General features: G+C 40.8%; 1 protein-coding gene across 17 annotated transcripts in view; it reads left to right on the top strand.

Annotated features, from left to right (window-relative positions):
• NRF1 (nuclear respiratory factor 1) overlaps window positions 1-13,161 on the top strand; it is a 137,302-nt gene that overhangs the window by 87,082 nt on the left and 37,059 nt on the right. For 11 of the 17 annotated variants that reach the window (XR_002174125.3, XR_012334067.1, XM_019924150.3 and 8 more), the window contains 4 exons: window positions 74-175; window positions 6,643-6,800; window positions 6,989-7,094; window positions 8,385-8,443. Coding sequence is in view for 12 of the 17 variants with exons in the window: in XM_019924150.3 (XP_019779709.1) it covers window positions 74-175; window positions 6,643-6,800; window positions 6,989-7,094; window positions 8,385-8,443 (425 nt within the window). In the remaining 5 variants the exon portion in view is untranslated. The remainder of the gene's footprint in view (window positions 1-73; window positions 176-6,642; window positions 6,801-6,988; window positions 7,095-8,384; window positions 8,444-13,161) is intronic. The other 6 variants (XR_012334068.1, XR_002174130.3, XR_002174128.3 and 3 more) reach the window with 2 other exon arrangements.

Raw genomic sequence — 13,161 nt, forward strand, 5'->3', positions numbered from 1 at the left:
TCTTAACTTCTGAGTAAAGGAGAGGTTGGAGGATCCATCCACTGACACATCACTTTCCATGTTTTTTCTTTAGGTTGGTACAGGGGCAACAGTAGCCACATTGGCTGATGCTTCAGAATTGCCAACCACAGTCACTGTTGCCCAAGTGAATTATTCTGCTGTGGCTGATGGAGAGGTAAGAAAGGATTCTGTCTGTTTCCACTTAAATACTCAAATGTATAGGTGAGGGAGAGGGAGGGTCCAGAAGATGAAGAGACTGTAAGTAGCCCACACGTCTGTAGCATTGTTTTATTTAAACCGTTTAAGACATCACACCATGTCAGTTTTGTGAAGCAGCTTACTCTGTGTATGTTAATTATAACAATCGAAATTTATGGATCCTTATGATTCAGGCATAACTGTCAGGAACTTACAATTGTATATTTGTAACATAGGATTTAGTACTTTTATGCTGTGAATCCCAAAGAATTTAATCTTTGGACTTTATGAAAAAAATTAGATCATTAAAACTAAAGCTGACTAAAACATTCTTTGAAGGGATATATATATTTGTAAATCAGTAGACATGATTTATTGCATTTTAAATGAGCCTTTGAAAAGACTTCACAAGAAAAATCCTTTCCTGGGAATTCCCTGGAGGCCCAGTGGTTAGGACTCGGTCATAGCGCTTTCTTTCACTGCTGTGGCCTGAGTTCAATCCCTGGTCAGGGAACTAAGATCCCACAAGCTGCGTGGCACGGCCAGAAGAAAAAAAAAAAAAGGGACAGGAAAATCCTTCCCTATCAAAACTGAGATAATTATGGGATGTTAACTTAAAGGAAGGTAGCTAACCTTTATTGACACTCGGTAAACTAAGCACTCCTCAACCCTAGGAAGTACAGGTTCTGTTACCATCTTTGCTTTATACATGATGAAACTGAAAGGTTAGGTGACTTGCCCAAAGGCACAGTGTAAGTGCTGAAGCTGGGTAACGCAATTAGAAAAATGTTGTCTAAGCTCTGAGCCATTAGTGAAGTTCAGGAAAGGGTTTGTTAAGTCACTGTGGACTTTTCACCTAAAGGTTATACTTCTGAAATTTGAAAAATAGTCAACAAATGTCAAAGCAATATCAGAAATAAAGCTAAAAATATTATCTCACCCTTGTTCAAAACCATGGAATATTTCCACTCAGAACACCACAAAATCACTATCATTTGTGCATCTCAGGAAAGGGAGAGAACTGATACAGGGTCATGGCTAGCAAGGTGAAGAGAGATACAGCAGGCTCCTGTCAGCCAGCATGTGTTGAGCCCCCCGCTGTGCTGCAGTTGAGGTGTTAGATACGTAGTGTTGATTTACACAGGAACCCAGCTCTCAGGGAGAGAGAAGCATCTGCATAAATGAACTGTGGTTCCTGCTGTCAGAGAGGCTGCAAAGTGGTCTGTAGCTTCAAGAGAGAGTGTTTCCAGTGAGGGAGCCTGGGAAGGTTTGGGGCAGGAGCTACCCTTTGCTGTTCCAGTATAGAAAGGTAGAAGTCAACAGATCTACTTTTAAAGATATATAAACATCATGAAAGAGAATGGATTAGCTGAGGGGAAAATTCGTCAGTCCCCACACACTAAAACTAGAGGACAGACACTCCTTGAAGTGTGAAAGAGGTAGCAAAGACAGTGGTGGGTACATTTATGGGATTTGTTACTTTTTACTTTTTGACTCAGTCAAAGTTATTTAGGCATCTCCCTACTGAGTGTTTCCTGGGTACTCTCTTAAAGAAAGTAACTTTGAGTTGCTTAAACACTTCTCTAGAGAGTAATTCTTTGAAACCCATTTTACAGAATAACTTCACACAACCAATGTATCCAAAAGTTCATGGAAAATATGAAGGATACAAAAACCTCAGTCACATATCTATGGCTTTTCCAGCACACTGATGTCGTTTTAAAGTCATCGTGTGGAAGTGTGTGAATGATATATACAAATAACCTGTTGGTTAATACCCAGATTCAGTCAGATTAAAAAAATTCTAACCCCACACTTACAATGAAACAAAAATATGAAGAAAAGAAGCATAGGTTATCTCAGAAAGTGGCAAAATGTTTTAGAGTCTATAGTTTGCTTCTATGTGCCTTCTGATTAGATGTTGACATGGTTGTCAGCATCTTAGTTTTGAGCCATGAGGACTGTAATTAGAATATCTCACTGACTTGGGACAGATAAGACCATATCAAGCCAACAAAGCATTGCATCAGGTGCCTCAGTAGAAACATCCTACTGCCTGTATGTAGCATTGTTTCTCCAAGGAACAGAAAGTTATTTACAAAAATAAACAATACCTATACTTCTGGAAGTTTTAAGGTTATTTTGTTATCCTAGCCTTGCCAGTGAGCGCTCTTACATTAGATCATACTGCATTTAACATCCAGTTAGTTGCAATTGGTTACATTTATAAGAAGGACCTTCTGTGGGCCTGTCTCTTCTGGTAATAAAATGGTCTCCCAACTCTGAGTACTCTGTGTGCTGAGAATATCGAATAATCTAAGTAGTTATAAAGAAACCAAAAGAATCTCTAACCTAATGCAACTTAAAACTAATTAGGGACACAGAACAAATTACATAAACATTTAGAAATGAATAAGAAAAGAATTTCAAAATAATATGAAATAAACTATATATATTGATTTCAAAATACACAATTTCCATTTTGATGGCATATTTACAGTACAAATGGATTTGAGAATTTATTCTGTGGTAAGACCACCAATTGGTATGGGTGATATTAATTGCATTATGTGTCAGAAAAATTGAAATTTGAAAGAGAAATGATATCTGATAATAGTAGGTATGTGCTTCTGTTAGAAGAAACCAAAGTACAGAGACATTAGAGACATGAATTTTAAACTGAACCATCAACACATGTAACAGTTTTGAAGTAGCACAGCTTATTTTAGGTGGGGTTTTTTTGAATATCAATTTATGAATATCAATTGAATATCAGTTTATTTGAAATATAGGTATGCTGAAGAGCAAGTAGGGAGATCTGAATAAAGGAACATGTTCTTCATCTATCCATTAAGTACATGCTTTCTGAGCCCTGTGCCAGACACTATGTATACTATAGGTGGAGGAGAGTAAAGACCATTCTTGGGCTTCCCTGGTGGCGCAGTGGTTGAGAGTCCGCCTGCCGATGCAGGGGACATAGATTCGTGCCCTGGTCCGGGAAGATCCCATATGCCGCGGAGCGGCTGGGCCCGTGAGCCATGGCCGCTGAGCCTGTGTGTCCGGAGCCTGTGCTCCGCAACGGGAGAGGCCACAACAGTGAGAGGCCCGCGTACTTAAAAAAAAAAAAAAAAAAAGACCATTCTTGCTCTTAAGGAGCACACAGGTAGGTGGTAGAGAAGAACACATCAGAGAAAATGGCAATCAGATAAGGATCTAGTAGAAGCAAGCCCAGGGTACTGTGGAACCCAGAGGAGAGGTCCTGAGCCTTGGACTATAGGGAGTTGTCTTTAAGTGGAGTTGTCTTGGCTCTAATCTCACCTGAGCTCAGACTAGAGGGGTGAACAGGAAGCAAAGGATGGGAGTTGTGTTCCTCTCAAAGGGAGCATCACATGCAGTGCATCACAGTGTGAAAGTGTGGAAAAGCCGAGGTGGTTCACGGTAGCAAGAGAGACAAGGATAGCCACAGTTTGAAGGGCCTCACTGTAGTGGGTCTCTCAGAAAAGCACAGAAGCTAACTGTACATCTTCTGAATATCTTTCCCTTCTAGAGTTTGTGGCCTTTCTCTGGGACATGGTGACATCCAGGCATAGATAACCACACAGTGGCTCCCAAAAGATGGAAAGGGAGCACAGCAAGAGCTCAAGCAAACACAACTCTAAAGCACTGAGACTCAAGAATAGGAAATTCCAAAGAAGCGTTAACACTTAAGCTGATTTATTTATTACCTGTCATTACTCTGAATAGAAATCTCTTCATCTGCTTCTTCCCACTTCTCCACCCTTTACCACCATCCATTAATCTTTTGTGCCACAAATTTAACTTCCTTAAAGTATACTGTGTATGGCAACATTCTAATACCATTTTCACTACAAATATAGCTGTAACCGAATGTATATGTATTAAGTTGCTGCCGTAGAGTATGAGTACTTGAGAGAGCTGCACTAGGCCATACTCAGCAATGGGATGGGCAGAAATATAGAGGGGCAGATCTGGAAAGAGGAAAATGCTACAGGGCTGGCCAGCTTCAGCTGGTGTTCTGAGTGGAATCATCAACCATCTATGGATTGGCAGTGTAACTTGCCATCTAAAGTGGCGTTGTTTGCAGTGATGCTCATTGGAATAATGAGATCAAAGAGGTAATACCTTAAGAAGCAAGAGTTTCGTGAATTCCTGAGTGGGCAACTTTGCAGCTCTACAGGAAGGAAGTAGGGTATCTCTGGCTCTTAATGTTGGGCCCTGGAGGCTTGCTGGCACAGCCCACTGTCTATAAGAACTCAGGGCAAATACTAATGTAGCTCAAAGGAATGTCTCATTCTCTGGGGAGCTTTTGACAAACATTTGGAGGAGCACTGTGACAATCCAAGTATAGCAATAGAGCCAAAGCGGGAGGCATTTTATTTTATTTTATTTTAAATTTTGTTTATTTTATTTTTGGCTGTGTTGTGTCTTCATTGCTGTGCATGGGCTTTCTCTAGTTGCGGTGGGTGGAGCCATTCTTCGTTGTGTTACGCGGGCTTCTCATTGCGGTGGCTTCTCTTGCTGTGGAGCACGGGCTCTAGGCGCGTGGGCTTCAGTAGTTGTGACACGTGGGCTCAGTATTGTGGCTCACGGGCTCAAGAGCGCAGGCTCAGTAGTTGTGGGGCTTGGGCTTAGTTGCTCCGCGGCATGTGGGATCTTCCTGGACCAGGGCTCGAACCTGTGTCCCCTGCATTGGCAGGCGGATTCTTAACCATTGCGCCACCAGGGAAGTCCCGCGGGAGGCATTTTAAGTATCTGTGTCTCCTAGAGCTTGTGACACTTTCTTTGGGACACAGTAACATGAAGGCACAAGTTGACCACTCACTGGGCCCCAGAAAGAGCTCCAGTAAACACAGCTAACATCCTGAGACCTGAGTCTGTAGAAATAGTATACATGAGCTGCTTGATTTATCACCTACCGTATTTTAGAATAAAAACTGCTTTCACTACCCCTGTTGCTTTTTGGTTTTGGGTGGAGGGGTGGGGGCGGGGGGCGAGGGGATACTTAACCAGTATTTATTGAGCAAAATGGACTGAAGTAGCTAGATTCAGGTATCCAGGACTGAAAAAAAATCTCTAAATGGCAAAGCATTGTACTAAAGTCAGTGGTTCTCAACCCGGGGCAACCCCTATACCCCTCAGAGAGGACATTTGGCAAAATGTCTGGAGATACTTTTGATTATCATGACTGTGGAGGATGTATTAGCATCTACCGGGTAGAAACCAAGGATGCTGCTAAACATCCCACAATCCACAGGACAGACCTCACAACAAAGAATTATTTAACCCAAAATGTTAATAGTGCTGTTGTTGAGAAACCCTGTTCTAGATCTAGAAAAGCTGAATTCTAATCTACTCTATATAATCAGATAGTATGTTTTTGTTTGTTTGTTTTGTTGCTTGTTTCGTTTCTTCATAATTCCTCCCCAGTAAAAGAAAAGCAGGTTTTGCTACATTAAAAAAATTGTTTACTGAATTTGGCAGTTTCCATCAAAAATAAAAATACAAAATAATTTTGATGTATAATTCCACTTCTAGGAATTTACTCAGTAAGTAGACTCACATAAACTATACAAAGTTAGTGTATAAGGATATTCATCACAGTACTGTTTGTAATAGCAAAACGCTGGAAACTACCTAAATGCCCATTAAAAGATGTCTGGTTAAGTAAATCATGGTGTATCCATATAATATAATGCTATGCAGCCATTATTATGAATCATGAATGAGTGAAGCAGTTTGATACATTCCAAAGTAAAATCATTTCAGAGCTGTATTGTTTATGAAAAAAAGCAAGGTACAAAAAGCATGTAGCAAGTACTGCCATTTTTCTTGAGTGTGTGTATGTGTATGTGTAAATATGCTCACATATCAAGAGAATATCCCTGCAAAGATGCATGAGAAATAGAGAAATAGGTAACAACAGTGGCCTTTGGGTGAAGGGTCTGGAGTACTGGCATTATATTGCCTTTGGTACAGTTTGAATTTTTTTAGAATTATACTTATGATTTATTCAGAAACTTTAATTTTAGAATAGGTACTATATTGATATGACTCAGATATTTCAAAATTTATGTAAAAGGTTGCAATGGAAAATCTTCTTTCTGCCTTCTATCCAACCTATTCCCACAACAACTCCCTCTGCACACACTGAGGAAAATATTTTCAATGGTTTCTTTTGTGTGAAACTCCTTCCAGAGTTTCTTTACGCAAATATAAGCAAATTCAAATATATATTCTAATACCCCCCTTTTTAACACCAAAGATATGCTAAAAACCCTGTTCTATACGTTGTAATTCATGTTAATTTAAAAGTATGTATGTATTTGGCTGAGCACATAGCAGTTTTTTAGAAAAATGACTTTTAAAAATCATAATCCTTTTGTGAGTTTGATTTTTTAACTATCATGTCCTTTTCTGCCTCAGGTGGAACAAAATTGGGCCACGTTACAAGGAGGTGAGATGACCATCCAGACGACACAAGCATCAGAGGCTACCCAGGCAGTGGCATCATTGGCAGAGGCTGCAGTGGCAGCTTCTCAGGAGATGCAGCAGGGAGCCACAGTCACCATGGCACTCAACAGGTGGAGGCAGGGGTGGGCGATAAAAGAGGAGGTCGAATCTGTCCCTGTATACAGATGTAAAGAGAAATGTTGTACCTCAGTTTGTCACAATTGGCATTTGGAACTTAATACCCTTAACCCATAGGATACTGTAAGTTGTTTTATAATCAGCCCTCACCTACTGCATTCCCATCCTATCCCATCCCCAGCAACCAGTCCAGCCTGACTTCCAGCTCAAGCCTTCTGGTCAAGGGACATGGGTCCCTTTTGCTTTATCCTATTCTGTGCTCCTTAACAGACCAAAAGCAGCAAGATGTAAGTACTTTGTGTTTTTAAAGGGGCCAAAGGATGTAATAAAAAATCAAGAAGCTTCAGGATTGATTTTCCTTTTATCCTACTAAGAAACTGCTTTTTGTTATGGCTATTAATCCATGTTTTAGCTGGTCAGGAGCTGACTTTACTGACTTTCAGGAGGTTTGTTTCCCTTGCTTATCAGTGACTTCGAAATAAAATAAGTTTTGGATTATTGGGAGAAACTGAATTTTTTTTCTTCAGATATGTTTAGGAAGGATACTGCAGAATGGAATACTCTAGTAAGAGGTAATTTCCAAAACTAAATTGTTTTGTTCCGTGCTTGGTTCCTTCTATTCGTTGTTGACAGAAAAAAATCATCCCCATATTATTATTCTTGTTGTTCATTGCTTACACAATTTTATTTTCAATGGACCCAGACCTTTTAACTAATGGTTAAGAGTGTGTGCTTTGAAGCCAGGCTACTTGGGTTTGAATCCCAGCTCTGTCACTTACTAGCTGTTTGACCTTGGGTGATTTACTTGAGCTCAATTCCAAGGCTTTCCTCTATGTAAAAGGGGGGGGAGGGTAAAAACAGTGCCTACTTTGTAGGGGTGCTGTGAGAATGGGAAAAGTCAATGCATGTGAAATCCTTAGTTCAGTGCCCAGCATATGGTAAGGTTGCTGTTAACATTATGTGCAGCAGCTGTTAGCCTCAAATAGTCTTTGAACTCTTGCGACATGCCAGCACTCTACTGGGTAAGGCTGTAAATAAAGAATGCTCTAAGATATAATGTCTGCCTTAAAAGAAATCATACTGTGAATGGGGAGATTGATTTAAGTAAAACACTTAGCAAACATATTACTCAGAGTGTAATTTACTGTCCAAATGTATGGTGTAGACTATGAACATAGTAGGAATTCAGAGTAAGGGGATCACTTCCTCCAAAATATGAAAATCAGCTGAAGTTTAGGTTGGCTGTGGTAGACACTAGAAAGCCTTGATAGGCTTATGTACAGAAGATTTCCATCAAGCTGTATAGTATAGTGGCTGGGAAGAGGGTTCTGAGGTCGTATAGATTCAGGTTTGAATCCTTCCTCTGCCATTTAGTTGCCATTTGATCTGGAGAAATTTAACCCCTGAGCATTAGTCTCATCATCATTATAATAAGGATAATTTTCATCATGTAGAATCATAAAGATTCAATGAAATGATGTATATAAAACTCTTGTCAAAGTGTCTGGCCTGTAATTAGCATTTCAAGAATTATACTTATTATCATTTAACTTATATTTTAAAATTTGTCTACTTAGAATTGTTTACAGCAAGAAGAGATTAAAAGTAGAAGGCCAGTTAAGAAGAGGCAGTCCAGGTATGACTTGTCAAAGGCGTGGAAACTAGTAGTAAGAGTGGAGATAAAGTGACTGATTTTGAAGGAAGTATGGTAAGGACTTGGTTGGTCAGGTATAAAAAACTGAAACATACACAAACGCTTCTCCTTCCAGAGTTACCAGTGAGTCCCTGAGTGACCTGGGATAGAAACTTTTTTCTTAGCCCATTGAACCATATCACTTTTCAGTAACATGAAAGTCTTATTTGATTCCTTACACTTTGACTCAATCCTACTTGTACCTTTGAGAGAGGACACACAGATAAACTTCCTGAAAGCTATGGCCAGAGTGAAACCCTCCTTCCTTTTGGTCCGGTAACCCCTCACTGTAGCATGGGGTCTAAAAGGCCACCATCAAAGACCAGAAAAACTTCATTTCATCGAGCCAGCACCTTTGCTATTCCAGTGAAGTGGGAGTGTCCTGGGAACCCTGTACATAGTGGAAAACATGAGGCACATTCTGGCTCCCTTTAGTGTAAGGACCAGAGCTTATTTCTAAAGGCAAGGAGGGTAATGGTTTCCCCTGAGGGCTTGTTAACACACTCAGATGCAGCTGAGGTGGCTATAGTGTTTACTCCAAAGGAAGGAGAATATGGTTCACTGTGGCATGTAGGAGTAAAGAGATGTTGAAATCTGTTTGCAATCAGATAGTTCAACACCCCATGAGTGTTGGGGGATGGTGTGTTGCAGCCTCTCCTGAGGGTGAAGAAACCAAGCCTGGCAGTGAAGACTAGACTATAGCAGGCTACTAGGGGAACATCATGGGCTTCTAATTCCAGGAGCGGTAACCCACTGTCTAACGTCAGGAGGATTGGACTTAAGACACAAGCCCTTTGTGTTTGCTTCTCTATGGGATGAGACCCATTCCCAGCCTCTCCAAAGAATTCGTTGCTGGAAGTCGTCTTAGTGAAAAGTACACTGAGTGGTACTTTGTTCCTGTGGTAACAAAACGATTTCCTAGAGCTGCTCCCTTCCAGCCTCTCTTTTTCAGGTGCAGATGGAACAAGCATGGTTCTCTAACAATCACCTGCACCTCTGCTGCACTGTAAACAGCAGATGTGGGTGCAGAGCAAAGAGAGAGAGGCAGGCTACATGGAATGGCAGCTGGAGAACAAGAAGGCAGAGGGGTTCTCTCAACTGTTGAGGGGAAAGGGGATCAGGACAGGTGCAAGACAGACCTTTTTTTCAACCATGCTGTTAAAAGAATTTTGTATAGCAAGTTAGAATGAGGGCCCCGGGCTCAGACAACCTGTAGCCCACCCTCCATACCCAAAAGGGGTATGGAGAAATTGTCATTTAAAAATCTAGAAGCTAGTTAATTTTAATTATTTTCAAAATACAGAATAAATTAACACTTTTAGGAAGGAGATGGAGAGAGAATCAAAGTGAACAAATGAAAAGCAGAGCGTCACACCTCAGACCTGTTCATCCTGAACAACCAGACAGGAAATGAAATCATCATTTGCTTGTTGCAATACAGTGATTAATTGGAAGTTTCAGGTCGTTGGTTAAGTTGTCCTAGACTTACATTCCCTCTTACACAAGTCCTGCAAAGCCAGTACAGTCCTTGCACATAGAGACAGATACATGATAAATACTGGTAGACTGAATCTACATTTGCTCTGGTAGAAATTTATGTGATGTTGTTGACAGGAAGACAGTTTTTACTGAGTGTCTACTGTGTGTAGTGCTGTGACTCAGTGCTATGGGGAAACAAATGCTCAAGAAAGTTAGAGTTGCTGTTCTTTTGCTGTGAAGAGACTTTGCTTAAAGAAAAGAAGTGAATCATATTTTTAAAGAAAAACTTACTCTTACGTTTTTTTTGTTTTTTTTGTTTTTTTTGTTTTTGCGGTACGCGGGCCTCTCACTGTTGTGGCCTCTCCTGTTGCGGAGCACAGGCTCCAGACGCGCAGGCTCAGCGGCCATGGCTCACAGGCCCAGACGCTCCGCTGCATGTGGGATCCTCCCAGACCGGGGCACGAACCCGTGTCCCCTGCATCGACAGGCGGACTCTTAACCACTGCGCCACCAGGGAAGCCCAACTCTTACCATTTTTTAAAATGAAAATATTGACTTAAAATTAGAGATCTTACTAAAATAAAACATGGCTTTAATATATGAACTTGTATTTATTTGTCCAGTAACATGGGATGGACAACCTAGATCAGAAATCCTCTCTGGAAATAGAGGACAGGGACTATGCAACTGCCTCTTTTTCCTATAGGTGAAGGTGGGACACTTGCAGATAAAACGTTGACAGAAAAAAAGGTGGGGGGGGGCTTGTTAGAAACTTCTCATTTGTAACTGGTTTGGAAATGACTTTTGTTGAAAAATTGCTAAGTGGTAGCTTAGAGACATTTTGATCCCTACTCACCTTTTAAGTGAAGGTAACCTTTTTCTCGCAGTACAGTTTGATCACTTTCCATGAAGTCTAATGGTTAGAATAGACTTGGGAATGATAGTCTGCTGACCACAGGCATCACCATTGTCTTTTGCACCATGTAAAAGATCCATCCATTGCTGCTTTGCCCCTGGCCCCTGAACAGGGCATGCAGTAACTAACCTCACTGACCTGTGGACCTGTCATCCCTGTCGGACCCCTCATCCCTGGCATCCCAGATTGCTTTAGTTGTTGCTGCTTCACAGCTTTTCTTCCAGCATAACATATTTTAGAAAGGCACTAAAGAAAAATGACTTCAAATATTTAGAGCTTCAGACATTATAAAATGGGTATGACTGGATACAGGGACTCTTCCGGGTCAGGGCTTGGGTGGCTGCTCTCCCCCTCATAGCCTGTGAAATTTCACCCTGCAAGCATGTGTCCAAGAGTGGCAGGACGTCACCTTTGATGGTCATAGAAATAAGATTATTGTAGATTGTGATAAAAACAGTGGGGAAATGAGCAGTTGCTGAGGTAACCTGTAAACACAGCTCCTATTTCCATATAAACAGTTCTCATATACCAGCTTTCTTTTTCAAAATACCACACAGCTGAAGCATTTTCCAAAGAATATCCTTTTTGGCTTTCCATGAAGTCTCAGGTCAGAGTGTTAAATATTTTTATCGTTAATCCGTGATAGCTGAACACTGCAGAATTGGCTGGTAATATTATTTGACACAAGTTTCTCAGAAAAATATTAAAAGTTAAGGGTCTAGGCACTAAATAATCATTCATTTTACTATCTCAAATAATTATAAAGCATCCTAAAATTAAAATCTACCTTGTAAAAGGTAAAGAATAGCCTTAGTAGTAATTCCAGATCCAGGGTCCACTTTGGCTCTGAATTCATGTTACAGATACTATGGAATGACTGGCTGTGGGTATCACATCGGAAGTACGTTTTAGCACAGAGATTGATCTTAGCTTTTAAAGGGGCTGCGTGGAAACTCTATGATTCTGTTCAGCTTTTTGCTCAACCTCAATTCCGTCCCCAAATTTTTTATAAAGGAAGTAAATAAATTTGAAATATGTAATCATGATCTTGAACTAAGTTAAAGGAAGCCTGGAAATTAAAAGTTACCACAGCTGAACAACTAGAAAAGGGGGTGGGGGGAATCAGCAGTTTTACATTTAACTTATTATTTTGAATAAATGTCAAAGAATATTTATATGGGGAAATGCCAAGTTAGGTAAGAAAAGCAGGCTATAAAACTGTGTGTACAGTATGATCCTGATTATCTGTTTAAAGTTGTGTTTAAGATTAGAAGGAGGGGGCTTCCCTGGTGGCGCAGTGGTTGAGAGTCCACCTGCCGATGCAGGGGACACGGGTTCGTGCCCTGGTCCGGGTAGATCCCACATGCCGCGGAGCGGCTGGGCCTGTGAGCCATGGCCACTGGGCCTGCGTGTCCAGTGCTCTGCAACGGGAGAGGCCACAACAGTGAGAGGCCCATATACCGCAAAAAAAAAAAAAAAGATTAGAAGGAAAATAGCTCTTATCTCTGCATGATATTTAAAAATTTTCTTTTATACTTAATGAATTTTTACAAGTTTCTACATGCATCTTATTATCAGAGAAAAATAACTTTTTAAACACACACATAACAATTTAAAAAGCAAGGCAAGTTAGCAAGAAGGGGAGAATTCTCTATTTATTGAGACTTTTCTGTCCATTGGACTTCTTAAACTGCTTCCTAACATCCTTATAGTGACCAAGAAGTCTTCCCCAGAAGAATGATTATGTCAGTTGCTTTACTTGTTTGCTGACTCTCTTAGATGAAAGTGACGCTGTTAAGTTTAGTACACATTGCTTTGCCCACAGTCGTGACACGTTTGCCCTAAACGGTCTACAGCTGCCCCCCGCCCCATCCTCCCCTACAGCTTGTTTTTGCGAGATGACTGCCATAGTTGTGGCAAAGTCTGCAGCTTCAGAACAAAGCTGAATCAACTGGCTTATTCGATGTCAAACCCAGGACTTTGTCCACCTCTGATAAACTAAATGACGCCACCTCCTTTTCTCCATGCCCACTTTTGATATTCCCTCAGTAACTGTGCAGAGTGGTACCTGGTACTTTCCCAGGAGAGGTGATGAATTTATCTGGTGGGTTCTTTTTTTCTTTTCTTCCACATTTTAACATCTCTGAAGTTTGGATGGTAAACTATAATCTTACGATTACAATTGTCAGGAACTTTTTATTTGTCTGTGCTGTGGGACTTGGGGATCTTAGTTCCCTGACCAGTGAGCGAACCCGGGCCCTGGCAG

The sequence above is a fragment of the Tursiops truncatus genome, chromosome 9 (genome assembly GCF_011762595.2).
Source record: "Tursiops truncatus isolate mTurTru1 chromosome 9, mTurTru1.mat.Y, whole genome shotgun sequence".
NCBI lineage: Eukaryota > Metazoa > Chordata > Mammalia > Artiodactyla > Delphinidae > Tursiops > Tursiops truncatus.